Source organism: Myotis yumanensis, unplaced genomic scaffold (genome assembly GCF_028538775.1).
Source record: "Myotis yumanensis isolate MYYU_CA2020_CCGP unplaced genomic scaffold, mMyoYum1.0.hap1 SCAF_24, whole genome shotgun sequence".
Lineage (NCBI taxonomy): Eukaryota > Metazoa > Chordata > Mammalia > Chiroptera > Vespertilionidae > Myotis > Myotis yumanensis.
Window position 1 is genome coordinate 6,614,767 of NW_027223775.1, and position 15,353 is coordinate 6,630,119.

At 45.8% G+C, this 15,353-nt stretch overlaps 1 protein-coding gene across 6 annotated transcripts in view; it reads right to left on the reverse strand.

Annotated features, from left to right (window-relative positions):
• The window catches only part of LOC139000587 (lysine-specific demethylase 6A-like), a 266,067-nt gene that overhangs the window by 213,595 nt on the left and 37,119 nt on the right, over positions 1-15,353 (reverse strand). For all 6 annotated transcript variants that reach the window (XM_070402728.1, XM_070402727.1, XM_070402726.1 and 3 more), the window contains one exon: positions 51-100. In XM_070402728.1, the coding sequence (XP_070258829.1) occupies positions 51-100 (50 nt within the window). The remainder of the gene's footprint in view (positions 1-50; positions 101-15,353) is intronic.

Consider the following 15,353-nt stretch of genomic DNA (forward strand, 5'->3'; position numbering starts at 1 on the left):
TGAAAAAAAAAAAAAAAAAACCACTGGCATTCAAGTGTGTACTTACTAACCTTCCAGTAGTCAGACTGCAAATTGTAGTATCTCTGATATGCAGATAATGCTGAAAAAGAAAATAATTAGTAGTCAAATTATGTCCCTTTCAAAAATTCACAACACAGATATCAATATTTTAATACAGAGTGCTCATCATACTGCTTCTCAGCAAAGAGCAAACACCAAATAATTTAGTATTTTTATTAATAACTTAATCACTTGTGGAGACAATAAAAATTATAATTGAAATAAATGATCTGTAGATCAGCTATATAAAACCATATAAAATCTCATAATTAAACAAACGTAAAATATTGGCAATTACTTCCAATCAACTTGATCTTTCTCACAGACTAATTCTCATGTAAATTCTCTCAAGTTTTTACATATTAAATGGAATCTTCTAATTTCTTCTCAAAATGCAACTTACTTTCCAGAAAGATAAAACCACTGATACATCAAACCCTTATTTCTAATGTTTCCCTTCACATGATCAACATTACCTAAACTACTAGCATCAATCTAATTCCAAGATGGTTATGTCCACACTCTCTTACCCACCTAAAGACATTAAAGGCCTATAATCACACAAAGTAGTTCATGCCAGCCTGAAAAAGGGGCACATAAAAAGTAAGAAGATAGCCCTGACTGGTTTTGCTCAGTGGTTAGAGCGTCAGCCTGCGGACTGAAGGGTCCCAGGTTCGATCCCGGTCAAGGGCATGTACCTTGGTTGCGGGCACATCCCCAGTGGGGGGTGTGCAGGAGGCAGTTGATCGATGTTTCTCTCTCATCGATGCTTCTAACTCTCTATCCTTTCCCTTCCTCTCTGTAAAAAATTCAATAAAATATATATATTAAAAAAAAAATTAAGAAGATAACAGAGAAATCACATACACACATTAGAATTAGTGGGGACAGTTAAAAAAAAAAACAGGAGCTAGTCGGGTACAGCTTAGTTGTGTTATCCTTATATGTCAAAGTTGTGGGTTGGATACAAAGTCAGGGCACATTCAGGAATCAAGCAATGAGCATATTTTGGTAAAAAACTTACCAAAACAAAACAGGAAACTCAGCAATGATTCAAATGCAATCAGAATGTCTCTTAATTTACTACTTAAAGTTCCCCAAGGAAGACTTTCAGACTAAAATACAGCTAGAAATGAACAATGGCTTAAAATCAAAATAAAATGAGGAAAACAGTATATTAAAGGAAGAGCAAACAATGGAAGTACTTCCTTACTCATGCTATGAGGCCAGATTTCCCTAAAACCCAAACCAAAGACATACAACTACATACAATATCTCTCATGTACATACCTGCAATAATCCTCAAATAAACACAGGCAAACTGAATCCAACAATACATAAAAAGTACCATATATGACACCAAGTTGAATTTATCCCAGGAATGAAAGGCAGGTACAAAAATAAAAAACATAGCACTAGCTGGTTTAGCTCAGTGGATAGAATGTCGGCCTGCAGACTGAAGAGTTACAGGTTCGAGTCCGGTAGGAGGCACATGCCTGGGTTGCGGGCTCAATCCCCCACAGGGGGTGTGTGGGAGGCAGCCAATCGGTGATTCTCTCTCATCATGGATGTTTCTGTCTCTCTCTCTCCATCCCTTCCTCTCTAAAATCAGTAAAAATATTTTTTTTAAATGAAAAACACGTAATGTCACATTAATATGATAAAAATAAAAAATCACATGATCATATAAAAATATAGACAATCATGTGACAAAATCAAACACCTATCATATATATGGATAATATGCAAAATGTCCCCTCAGAGTTCGACCGGGAGACCGGGAGTTCAATCACTTGCTATGATGTGCACTGACCACCAGGGGCGGGGTGGAACAAAGGAAGTTCCTGGCTGGGAGCCAGAAGACCCTGACCAGCCCTGATCACCAGCCAGACCTATGAACCCTACCCGTACACAAAATTCATGCACCAGGCTTCTAGTGATTAAAGAAAAACACACAAGGCACTGAGAATCAAGGAGAACTTCCTCAATTTGACAAAGAATATCTATCAAAAACCTATAATTAACATCATATTTATTGGTGAAAAACTCAAAGCTTTCAGACTAAAATCAAGAATAAGGCAAGGATGTCCTGTGACACTACTGTTCTTCATCATAATCATAATGGAAGTCCTAGCTGATAAAATACAAGAAAGAGAAATAAAAAATACCGATTGGGAACAAAGAAATAAAACTGTCTTTGTTTGAAGATGACTCAATTATCTATGCAAAAAATCTGAGAAAGAAAATTATATAATTACTGGAACTAATAAATTATATTAATGTTACAGGATACAAGACTTACATTTTGAAGAAAATATTTGCAAGACAAATCTGATAAAGGACTATTATTAAAAATATACAGCTCTGGTCTGGCCAGAGTTGCTCAGTGGTTGGAGTGTCAGTTCAATTACAAAGGGTCTTGGGTTCAATTCCCAGTCAAGGGCACATACATGGGTTGTCAGTTTGACCCCTGGCCTGGTCAAATTAGGAGGCAACCAATCAATATAACACATTACTATTTCTTTCCTCCTCTCTTCTTCTCATCTCCCTCCTTTCTAGTCTCTCTATAAATCAAAGGGAAAAAATATCCTAGAGAGCATGATAAAAAAAAAACACCACCAAAAATTCAACCATTAGAAAACAAACCCAATTAAAAATGGGCCACTGAGCTAAGCAGAAACCCTCCAAAGAAGATTTACAAATAGTAAAAGCAGCATATGAAAAGATGCTTCCTTCAACTCATATGCCATCAGAAAAATGAAACTAAAAATGAAACTTATATACATCCTATATAATAAAGAGGTAATATGCAAAGTAACTCTCACACCCTCACAAAATGGCTGCCTACAATCAGGCCAGCAGTGGGGTTGGTGAGGGACAACCAAATGACTGAACAGCAGGCTGTAGTGTGTCCCACATCAGGGTGGGGGTCCCGCTGGGGTGCTTGGCCAGCTTGGGTGAGGGGCTGATGGCTGTTTGCAGGTTGGTCAAGACCCCCAGTGGGGTCCCTCACCCCATGGGGGTGTGGCCAGCCTGGGTGAGGGCTGAGGGCTGTTTTCAGGTGGCCATACCCCCTTCAGGGTGGGGGTCCCTACTAGGGTGCTTGGCCAGCCTGGTAAGGGGCTGATGGCTGTTGTCAGGCTGGCCACACCCCCCATGACCCAAGCTCCCAGCCTCTCCTCTTTTTTTTTCTTTCAGCAGGTACCTGGCATTTATTTATCTTCTATAACTGAAACTTTGTAGCCTTGAACGGAGCCCAGTGCCAGCCAGGGCAGGCGGGAAGTGGCTTCCTCCATCACCAGGGGCAACCCAAGCATCCTGCTTGCTCCAGCTGCGTGGCTGCCGCCATCTTTGTGATGAGTGATAGTTAATTTGCATATTATTTTATTAGATATATATGGAATGTGCTAATTAGTCCAGATATGCTAATTAGTCATGACCAGTCAGGCACAGCCAAGGAGGGCCCCTGACTGGAGTGGCCAATGGCGCATGGGCCCACCGCGCCGCCCAGCCAGAGGTCACAAGCAAGCACGCCACACCACCTGTCTGGGGGTCGTGAGCAAGCACGCCACACTGCCTGGCCAGAGAGCAGCCCCCAGTGGAACACGCCAGCCCACGGCGCCACCGAGCCTGGAAGCCGCCGGCCGGGGTTCACGAGCAAGCATGCCATGCTGCCTGTCCTGGGAGCAGCCCCCAGTGGGAATGGCCACCAGCAGGGGCACATGTGGGCCTGCGGTGACGCCCAGCCTGGAGGCCAGATGGTTGGAGGTCTCTAGCAGGCCCGCGGTATCCCCACCCTGTGCTTAGGTAGTGTGGCCCCCAGAGGAAGTGGCCACCAGCTGCCTGCCTACAAGGCACAGCCAATGTGCTTCCCTCTCAGGTGCTGAGGTGAAGCTGCCTGCGTCCTGACCAGGGACGTGACACTGCCTGCCTGTGTCCCTGACCTCAGACTTGGCACTGCCTATGTGCATCCCCACCCTGTGCTGAGGTGAACCTATCTGCCTGCGTCCCTAGACAGGTTCGTGACACTGCCTGCGTGTGTCCCCCTGGGTCTTGCCCAGTGGGGTGGGGCTTGCTGAGTCTGGGTTTCAAGTGATTTTGAGGCATGCACAGGTGTGCGGGGTCTTGACCCTGGTCCCACAGCACACCCAACACTCTGACAGGAGGGAGGAGGGAGCCTAATACCCACACCCAGGACCCACACAGCAGGGCAGCGGTAACCACATCCTTAGCAGAATCGGCCATTGGTTAATTTGCCTTCAGCAGCTTGACAGCCAGAAATCCCATTCACCCAGGACCCACACAGGAGGGTGACAGGAATGCATCCCTTGCGGAATCACCAATTGATTAGCTTGCCTTCGGCGGCCTGACAGCAAGGAATCCCATACACCCACACACAGGACCCACACAGTAGGGAAACGGGAGCCTCATCTCTCGTGGAATTGACCACTGGTTAGCTTGATATCAGCAGCCTGACAGCCAGGAATCCCATTCACCCACAACCAGGACCCAGACAGGTGGTTATTGTTTATTTATTAATAAATTTATATATTACTTTCATATATATTTCTCTAATTTTCTTTAATCTCTGACACTTCTATTATAGAGAAAGGGCAAATAGTGATATTAAAATATTTCTTCTAATTAATTCCCTTTCCATGTGCACGAATTCATGCACCGGGCCACTAGTCCTATACAATAAAAGCCTAATATGCTAAGTGTCCAGTCATCTGGTCATCCATTCAACCAATCAAAGCATGATATGCTAATGATATGTTAAGGCTACTCAACTGCTCACTACCACGTGCACTGACCACCAAGGGGCAGACAGTTTACTTGTTGACCAGTCACTATGACGTGCACTGATCACCAGGGGGCAGACGCTCCAACTGGTAGGTTAGTTTGCTGGGGTCCGGCCAATTGGGACTGAGACAGGCTGGACATACCTTGAGCCCTCCCACAGCCCCTTCCTGGCTGGCCTACCTCCCACCGTCACTCCCTGACGCCCATCATGCACCAGTGGGGTCCCTCAGCCTAGCCTGCACCCTCTTGCAATCAAGGCTGAGGGACCCCCACACACACCCCAGTGCACAATTTTCAGGCACCGGGACTCTAGACCATATATATATATAAAAATCTAAGCAACCGGAACGCCGGGACCACCGGTCCCTATGATACGCACTGACCACTAGGGGGCAGGCGCTCAATGCAGGAGCTGTCCCCTGGTGGTCAGGGCGTTCCCACAGCCAACTTACCACAACTGGCCAATCTCCACTGACCCTATCCATGCACAACTTTCATGCACCAGGCCTCTAGTATGTTTATAAAGGTTCAACTTATCAAGATAATGCAATTATAAAGACATACCAAACAACTGTCTAAAAACGTATTAAGTCAAGATGGATAGAAAAGAGATATTTTACCATCAAAATGGAAACAATTATTCTACTTTCAACAAGATAGTTCAGCTATATAATATCAACACAAAACTAGATGACCTGACCAACATATAAAACACATAGACTTAACAGACCCTATAGAACACTCCTGCCAACTGCAGATTACATCTACTCCTCAACACATATGAAACATTCTCTAGGGTAAATGATAGGTTAAGGAAAAAATTGGCCTTAAAATATATTAAAGACAAAGTATCGCCTCTAATTAGGACTCCCAGCCCGGCTATTTCTGGCACTGGCGCTGCTCCAAGACGGCATCTGCATTCACTACTAGTGATGGCCAGGCGGGGTTCTTAGCACCCAGCACCCTTGCTTCTAACAGTCTGGAGTGCCACTACAGGCTGGCAACTGAGCTCACACATCCCAGCCATCACTTCCCCACTTGCTCTGTAGAGAAGGGAAGATGCTTCCAAGCAGGAAAAGGATAACACTGAGAATCTCGGGGGCAGGCATCACTAGCAGCCTTGGATGAGTCCTGGGATGTTGCTGGTAGGGAATCAGAGAGAGTACAGTGAAGTGTCAAACACCTTAGAGACTTCAGGAAAGACCAAAGGGGAGCAAAAACATATGAGTGCTCTCAAAACCCAGAAAACCACCATGATTCTGGGAAGGAAACCAAGGAACAGACCAAAAAAAACTAGAGATGGAGAATAGAGAGGGCATCTAGCAGAAGTCATTCAGAGGAGTAGCAGTGACTGTGCCATGCCACCTACCTGCTTCCACCTGCTTCATTCTCAGAGAGCAATTTCCTTCTGGGACCAGACACCGGCACCCACTGCCCCCACCCTTTTCCCCCGGGTCACTGCCACCCATCTGCAACCTCCTACAATGGCACCCTACACAGAATACCAGTCGGATCCTGGTGGCCCAAGTTGGAAGTTTTCCTTTGGTCTCGGTTACCAGCAATACCTCACCCACCGATGTGCATTAACTTGCCACCCCCTGGCCTGCTGCATCCTGCTTTCTTGGTAGAAGGTACACTGTAGACTGGACTCCTGATTTTAGTGGGTCCCATCCCCACTCTTACATCTGGCTTCCCACTAGGGGATCTGGGAGGATTCCCCTGGCCTTAAAGGAGCCCAAACACCAGCTCACATGCCCATTCTACTGTACTGGCAGTAGCCAGTACATTTGGCCTTGGATAGGGTTGTTTGGTCCCAAAATGCCCCAACCAACCAGTGTCTCACCAGAAGTGGCTCACACCTACTTTTCCTTTCTTCCCCACTTTGCACAGTCCCTGAACTATGTTGGACAGCACCCTCCCCTCCCCCCATCCACACACACACAGGATAGAAAGCAGAAGGAGTGTGAACCCCCTACCCCATCTGCTTCCACTCTAGGCCTCCAGTTCCCCTCCCTTACATGGGGCACTAACAAGAAGCTAGACTTACTCAATCCCACCCCCTGGTCCTCCCCACTCCCTAAGGTTCTGGTTCCATCTTTCCTGTTCACAAACTACCTCTGGATAGCTGTGGGGGGTTTTTGTTAAACGTTTCAATCTTAGACATCGGTCATTGCTGCTACCAGCGCCATGAACACCCGCACTGCCTCCTATGCACCCATACTCCACTCCAAGATGCTCTTGGGAAGGAGCAAGGGACAAAGCAGGCTGGGAATAGACTACCCCATTCTCAGGGAAGGTGAGGCTCTCCCCCTAGGATGCTGCAGCAGAGTGAGCAGGAAGGGAGCCTATTTTGATGGCGCAGTTACTTGAAAATCAATATTCTTTTCTGGAGGGGGAAAACCACAAAGCATCTTTCCAATTATAATAAAATCTAGAAAAGCATATGAGAAGGAAAACTGGAAAATTCCCAAAAAGGGTAAAAAACACACTCTTCAACAACCAATATATCAAAGGAATATTAGAAAAACTTTTATTTGAACAAAATTAAAACCACAACATACCAAAACCGCAAGGAAATTTATAACTATTAACACCTAAAATGAATAGGATCTCAAATTAATATCCTGTAACAGCAAACTAAACCCAAAGCAATCAAAAGTAAGGACAATAAAGATTAGAATGAAGATGGGCAAAGAACCTAAGTTGATACTTCTTCAAAGTGGGCATACAGAAGGCCAAGAGACGTATGAAAAAATGCTGTAAGTAATTCATGATCAGAGATGAAAATTAAAAGCAAAATTGAGGTAGCACCTCACACCTGTTACCATAAAAAAAAATCAACAAATTGATGGATATCAATGGACTGATTGAAATCAGTATGGAGTTTCCTCAAAAAAATTGAAAATGGAACTGCATTTTTATCCAGCTATCCCTTTTAAGAATATAGTCTAAGAAACCCAAAATATCAATCAGAAAGAATATATGCACCTCTATGTTCATAGCAGCATTATTGACAATCGCTAAGATCTGATAACAGTCCAACAGTAGATGAGTGGATAAAAAAGCTGTGGTTAAAAAAAAAAAAACCTGTGGTACATTTATACAATGGAATACCATTCAGCTATTAAGAGAATAAGATCTTACCATTGGTTACAGCATGGATAGACCAAGCGGTTATTACGTAATTGAAATGAGCTAGTTAGAGGAAGATAAATCACATATAATTTCATTTATATGTGGAAACTAATAAACAAAATAAACAAAATAAAAACAGATTCATAGATATAGAGGACAGACATTAGCTGTCAGAGAGGAAGGGTGTTGGGGGATTGGGTAAAAAAGTGAAGGGATAGCCTGGCTGGTGTTGCTCAGTGGTTAAGCATCAACCTATGAACCAGAAGGTCATGGTTTGATTCCCGGTTAGGAAACATGCCTAAGTTGTGGGCTCAATCCCCAGTGGTGGGCATGCAGGAAATAGCCAATCGATGATTCTCTCTCATCATTGATGTTTCTTTCTCTCTCTCTTTCCCTCTCCCTTCCTCTCTGAAATCAATAAAAATATATTTTTTTAAAAAGGTGAAGGGATGAAAATAAATACTCAGAATATGGTAATTACCAGAGGCAAATGGGAGTGGGGAAAGTAAAAGTGGGCAAAGGGTGATAAATGTGATGGAGACTAAACTTTGGGTGGAGAATAATACAATATACAGATAGTATATTATGGAATTGTATACCTAAAACCTATATAATTTTATTAACTAATGTATCTTCAATAAATCAGTAAAATTACAAAACATAAATCAAGTATGTAATAAATTCAAAACTACAGAAATTTTTCTAGATTAAACTCATTACAAAGTTTAAAAAAAGAAGCAAAGTGCACAAATGCTCAATAAGAAATTGCATTACCTAAATATATTACTACACAGAAATTATACATTTTTTTAAGTTATAAATGCAGTGTATATACTTCAATAACTTGATATGGGAAAATTAGTATGCAGAGTATATCTTTAAATTTAGAAGAAAACATTTATACTGATACATTAGTCTATAAGAATTATAAAAAGACTGCGACAACTGGATCACTGAAGCATGTATAAAATGGACATGATATGGTTTATATCTACCACCAAAATAAGTGCAGAGGAAAACAACTACATAGAGCCAAAGCTCTCAAAATTTTTGTTAGTTTTCTGATATATCTTAAACAATGAATACAGTTTTGTGTTAATGTTAAAATTATTATACTTTTAGACTTTATTTTAAAAATAGGATATAGTCACTTGGCCATGTGGTTGAGCATCAACCAATGAACCAGGAGGTCCCAGGTTCGATTCAGGTCAAGGGCACATGCCAGGGTTACAGGCTCAATCCCCCGTAGGGGATGTACAGGAGGCAGCTGACCAATGACTCTCTTATCATTGATGTTTCTATCTCTTTCTCCCTCTCCCTTTCTCTTTGAAATCAACAAAAACTTATTTTTAAAAAGGAAATAATCAACAGTTTGAAATGAAGGACAGTAGAGAGACAGCAGGAAAATAAATGGCTTTAAAGTCAAGCTACCGGAAGCCGGTCCATCCTTGCTGCTTGACACAGTCACTGCAGGGAAGAAACATTTGCACAGCATATGTTTCAAGGGACCTGGCGTATATGGCATACTGTTCTTAATATGTTTGCTCCCCTTCTTATCGCTATGTGTTTTAACCAAGATCACCTATGCGAGAAAGGTTGTTTCCCCAGGTGGGGATTTTTCCCTGGAGTTAGGGATTAACAGGACTAAGGAAGGGAATAAAACCCCTTAACTAAGTGCCAGGCAGGTAATTCTTTAACTACGAACAATCACGCTTAACCTACATAATCTTTATTTAGGACAATCTCCTTCAGTTACTTCCTTGTAGCTTAACAGAACAATAGAGTAGGGACCTTGGAATGGAGATAACGAACGCCCTAACCTTTGGAATAGAATGGATAGGATTAAAATCAACTGGTATAAATTCAGATGTAACAGGAGAATAAAAATAGAATCTGGCTGGAGAACCTGGCTAGGCTGCTGATCAACTGAACGCAGCCTTCGTGTCATTCATTCTTCGCCGACTCCGTCCACACCTTTGGGAAACCCTGGACCTGCTGGGGCTGGACCCCAACATCAAGCCAACCCAGGTCTTACAAATCTAACCTCACCATCTCAATAAAGTCACTACATCTGACTTTTGGGGCCCATGTAATCTCTAAAAATTCTTTAGTACATGAGTAAGGAGACATTCATGAATAAAAAGTCATGTATTATGTACAGAACAAGAGCAGAGAAGACTTGGACACTTTATTTTACTGATTTTAGAGAGACAGAGGAAGGGAGAATAGGTGGATGGGTAGATGATAGATAGATAGATAGATAGATAGATAGATAGATAGATAGATAGATCTGATAGACAGATAGAAAGAAAGAAAGAAACAAACAAACAAACAAACAAACACTGATTTGTTGTTACATTTACTTATGCATTTATTAGTTGAATCTTGTATGTGCCCTGGCCAGGGATTAAATCCACAACTTTGGTGAATTGGGACAATGCTCTAACCAACTGAACCAGGGCCAAGACTGAGACACTTTTAACAATCCAATATGGAGTCAATCAGTAATGACAGTTATGTTAAGTGCTACTCAAGACTAAAGTAATGGGATGTGATAGGAAGCCCTGAAAAGGGGCTGGTAAGGCCCAAAACTGTAAGTCTGAACTCTTGGATAAGGCCTCCATGTGGACAATGATATGGAGGGACCTCCACCCCTGGTCAAACCTCCCAACATGCAAGCCTGGTTGTACTGGGGTCACACTCAAATCTCTCACATATTTCTACTCCATACAATGCATACTGGCCCAGCAGCTACCTGGCTTGAAACCAACACCCACCTCTCCATCTGCAAACTGAGACTTCACATTAGATGCTCACTCATATCACTTCTATCACATTAAGTTCTCTGCTCTGTATGTGACGCTGTTGGTTAACTGGGAGGTCTCCCTTAATAAACCAGAGATTGTGGAAAGACAAATGTGTGTGTGTGTGTGTGTATGTGTGTGTGTGTGTCCTTTTGGGGATGCTCCCTTGCTCACAACGGTAATGCTCTGCCTTCTTGTTTTAGGAATCACACTATAAAAAAGTCCTATCTATGGTGTATTTAATATTACTTTTTTTTTTTTTGCACTTTTGTGCTTTTTATTAGTGATGTAGCTATCCTGAGAAGAGTTGATGGGCTAGTATTCCTAAACTCAAAAGGATATAATGAGCCTTACATAGAACACAGATTAGTAACTTGATTCAAGGATTGAGTAACAGCACTTCCAATGGAGTTCAATATTAATAGCTCAACAATATATATTAAATCATATGCCTTTAAATAAGCACACATAAAGCAAGATTTGTACTGATTTGTTAATAAAAACGTGATTTGTTAATAAAAGAGGCTAACAAGAAGTTAATGTTGCATTTCCCTTAGAAACAATGGTTCAGTATGTGCTAACAGCATTGCCAGCTACTTTATAACTACTACTTAAAGGATTTAGTGTATATATTTGTAATTACATAAATTATGTTATATTGTATATAATATGTTACATATACATGAAATGTCTAATAACTTTATATTTTACATATTATGCATAATGTAATCTTATGTAATAAAAGCCTAATATGCAAATTGTTCAACCGGGAGTTTGCTATGGCGTGCACTGACCACCAGGGTGCAGTGCAAAACATGGCGAGCATCAGCCATGTGGCGCTGGCAGCGGGCAGCAGGGAGGCGCTGCCAACCCTGACGGACCCTGATGACAGAGAGACCACAGAGGGATGGTGAAGCAGGTGAGCAGGCGATGCCAGGCCAAGGCAAGTGCAAGCAGGGTCCTGATTGGCCCGCCGATAACCCTGCAGACAGCAACCAGTGGCAGTGCCAAGGGGCCAGGCTGCCGCCCAGCTCCAATGCCCAGCTCTGATTGTGATCGCCCCACAGGCCAGATGGTGGCACAGGTGAGGGGGCAGCACCAGGCCATGGCAGTGTGCCAGACAGGGTTGCAGGGCTGCAAGGCTGGGGGTGTGAGCTGGGGCTGCGAGCCTGGGGCACAACCCCTGCAGGTATCCCACCCATGCATGAATTCATGCAGCAGACTTCTAGTGCAAAGGTCACCAAACTTTCAGGCCTCAAGGACCACTGGTTGGCAACTGCTGCTCCAAAGGTTTCCATAAACCAGTGGTCGCCAACCTTCTGGACCTCACAAACCACCAGTGGTCCACGGACCACCGGTTGGCGACCAATGCTCTAGTGTATGTTATAATATATATATATTCTATATAATAAAAGGATAATATGCAAATTGTCTCCTGGACCAGGAGGTGAATCAAGAGTTTGACCAGGGGACAGGACTGGTAGGCCAACTGCCTACAGTCCCTCCCCCAGACGGCCTCGCCTCCAAACGGCTTCCATCCCAATTGGGACAGGCTGGCTGGACCCCACCCATGCATGAATTCGTGCAATGGGCCTCTAGTGTATAATAAATAAGATATACTGACATATGTGAACACTATCTATGCTAATAATAGCATAGGGCCGTCATGACCTAAACGACCAGATGGACAACCGGTCACCAGGAAGTGTATGGAGCACCTTTCAGTCCCTCCCCCACAGCCCACAAGGCCGGCAGCAGGTGGGTGGGGCGGTGTGGGATGGTCAGGGTGAGGCAGGCATGGCAGCTGCGAATCAGGCCCAGAGAGAGGCCTAGTGAGAGAGGCAGGTCCTGATCAGCAGCCACTGTGGCTGCTGGGGAGGCCCAGAGAAAAAGAGAAGGGGGGCCTGATCAGCTTTTGACGCTGAATGGCATATAAACCGACCAATCAGAACGAATGGCTGCCTAGGAGGCGGAATTTTGATGCTGACTTGCATAGAAACTGACCAATCAGAACCTAATCCAGGTGAACTTCGAAGGCAGAACCTAAGGAGGGGGCTGAGGAGGGGTTTTAAGGGCAATAGCTGTTTGGCAATAGCAGTTCAAGCCCTGGCCGGTTTGGCTCAGTGGATGGAGCGTCGGCCTGCGGACTGAAGGGTCCCAGGTTCGATTCCAGTCAAGGCATGTACCTTGGTTGCGGGCACATCCCCGGTAGGGGGTGTGCAGGAGGCAGCTGATCGATGTTTCTCTCTCATCAATGTTTCTAACTCTCTATCCCTCTCCCTTCCTCTCTGTAAGAAAATCAATAAAATAAATATTTTTTTAAAAAGAAAGCAGTTCAATTTTTCTATGACCGGTTTGGCAGTAGAGTGCACATGGCTGGCTATCAGTTCAGATATCAGGATTAGGTATTTATGTCTGCCAAGAGCATTTACTCCTGCTAAAAAAGGCTTCCCCCCCCCCCCCCCGCCCCATTTAAGCAATCCTATCCTATATAATCTATACAAATAAAAGGGTAATGTGCTAATTAGACCGGGTCGACCGGACATCTGATTTCCTTCTGGACAAAGCCATGGTGGAGGGGGGCAAGACAGAGGCAGTTAGGGGCAATCAGGGGGACAGGGGAGGGCAGTTGGGAGACAAGATCAGGCCGGCAGAGGAGGGCAGTTGTGGGTGAGATCAGGCTGGCAGGGGAGGACAGTTGGGGGCAAGATCAGGCCTGGAGGAGAGGGCCGTTGGAGGCAACCAGGCCAGCAGGGGAGGGGCAGTGTGGGCAACCAGGCTGGCAGGGGAGGATCACTGGGGGCGACCAGGCTGGCAGGGGAGAGCAGTTAGGGGTGACCAGGCCAGCGGGGGTAGGGGAGAGGCGGCAGTTGGGACAACGAGGCCAGCAGAGGGGGCAGTTGGGGGCGATCAGGCCAGCAGGGGAGAGCAGTTGGGTGTGATCGGGCCTAAACCGGCAGTCAGACATCCCCTAAGAGGTCCCCGATAGAAGAGGGTGCAGGCTGGGCTGAGGGAACACCTCCCCCTGCCCCGTGCAAAATTTCATTCAACAGGCCTCTAGTCCTATCTAATAAAGAGAAACATGCAAATTGACCATACCCCCGAACGCTTCCCATTGGCTAATCAGGGCGATATGCAAATTAACTGCCAATCAAGATGGCGGCTGGAAGCCAGGCAGCTGAAGCGAACAGGAGGCTTGCCTGCTCCAGTGATGGAGGAAGCCAAGGTTCCCCGCCTGCTGCTGCTGGCCTCTGAGCTTGCACTCTAAGCAACTATGTTGCAATTATAGAAGCTAAACAAAATCCAGAAACCTGCTTTCAGCCTGCAGAGCTGGAGCGAGCAAGACTGAAACAATGTTGCGATTATAGAACCCAAACAAACCCTAGATTACTGCTTGCAGCAGCGAAGGCCTCAAGCTGGAGCCGAGCCTCAGAGCAAAAGCCGGCTCGCAGCTCCAGTGACAGCCATAGAAGGTTAGTAAATCCCAGAATAAAAAGAAAAAAAGGAGAGGTTGGGAGCTTCAGTCGCCTGCCATCCTGAAAACAGCCCTCAGCCCCTCACCCAGACTGGCCAGGCACCCCAGTGGGGACCCCCACCCTGAAGCAACAAGATGGCGGCTAATATGCATACTGAAGGCGGACGGCAGCGGGCAAGGCTGTCCGTGGTCCCGGGACCCGGATCTGTGACCCTGCCGGGCGGGGGGGGGGCAGCACTTGAGGCTGTCCATGGGACCAAAACACGGATCTGTGATCCTGCGGGGCAGGGAGCAGCCCTTGAGGCTGTCCACGGTCTTGAGACCCGGATCTGTGACCCTTCATGGCAGGGAGGCAGCTCGCACAGGGGCGGATAGGCTGGTGTTGGGCAGGGCAGGACACCTGGCTTCCACCCAGCCCCAATCACTCTGGCAGGTGAGCAACACAGAGAGCCTCTGGACAGGGGAGGCAGGCCGGCAGAGGGCGGCCTGTACTCCCACATGGTGGTGGTGACAGCTGTGCGCACGCCAAGCGGAGCCTGCAGGCTGAGCTGAAATAGCGCCTGCAGGCCATCAGCGCCCAGGAGTGGTTGCGCAAGATCCGCCTCCTGGCCCAGAAGGTGCAGGATCGCAGGGACAGCCACCGTGGCGGGCCAGACTGAGGTCCTCCTGGACGCACCACGGGGGTTTGCGGATCTGCAAAGCCAGAGGCCTCCAGTGTGCACATACCCCCTGGCATGCGAACATCCCCCAGCACACTGTCACCCTCCCATGCCTGCAACAGTTGCAAACCAAGGCAAGCACAAGTTCCCCCTGCCTCTCCACCGCACTTCCATCAACCCGGCATGCCTAACACCCCCACAGGATATGCACACATCCCCTCTAATGCACTCATGTCCTTTGGAGAGGGTCTGGGTGTTCTGGGTGCTGAGGGTGGGCGCCTGTGAGATGACAATGAGAGGGCGGAGTGGTGATGCCCTGTTCCCACGGAGGCCAGTGCAGCTACGAGATCACCTCTGGGGGGTTAATGCAGGTGCTGAGGCAGGAGCAGGTGCAGACAGACACACCTGGTGGGCGTG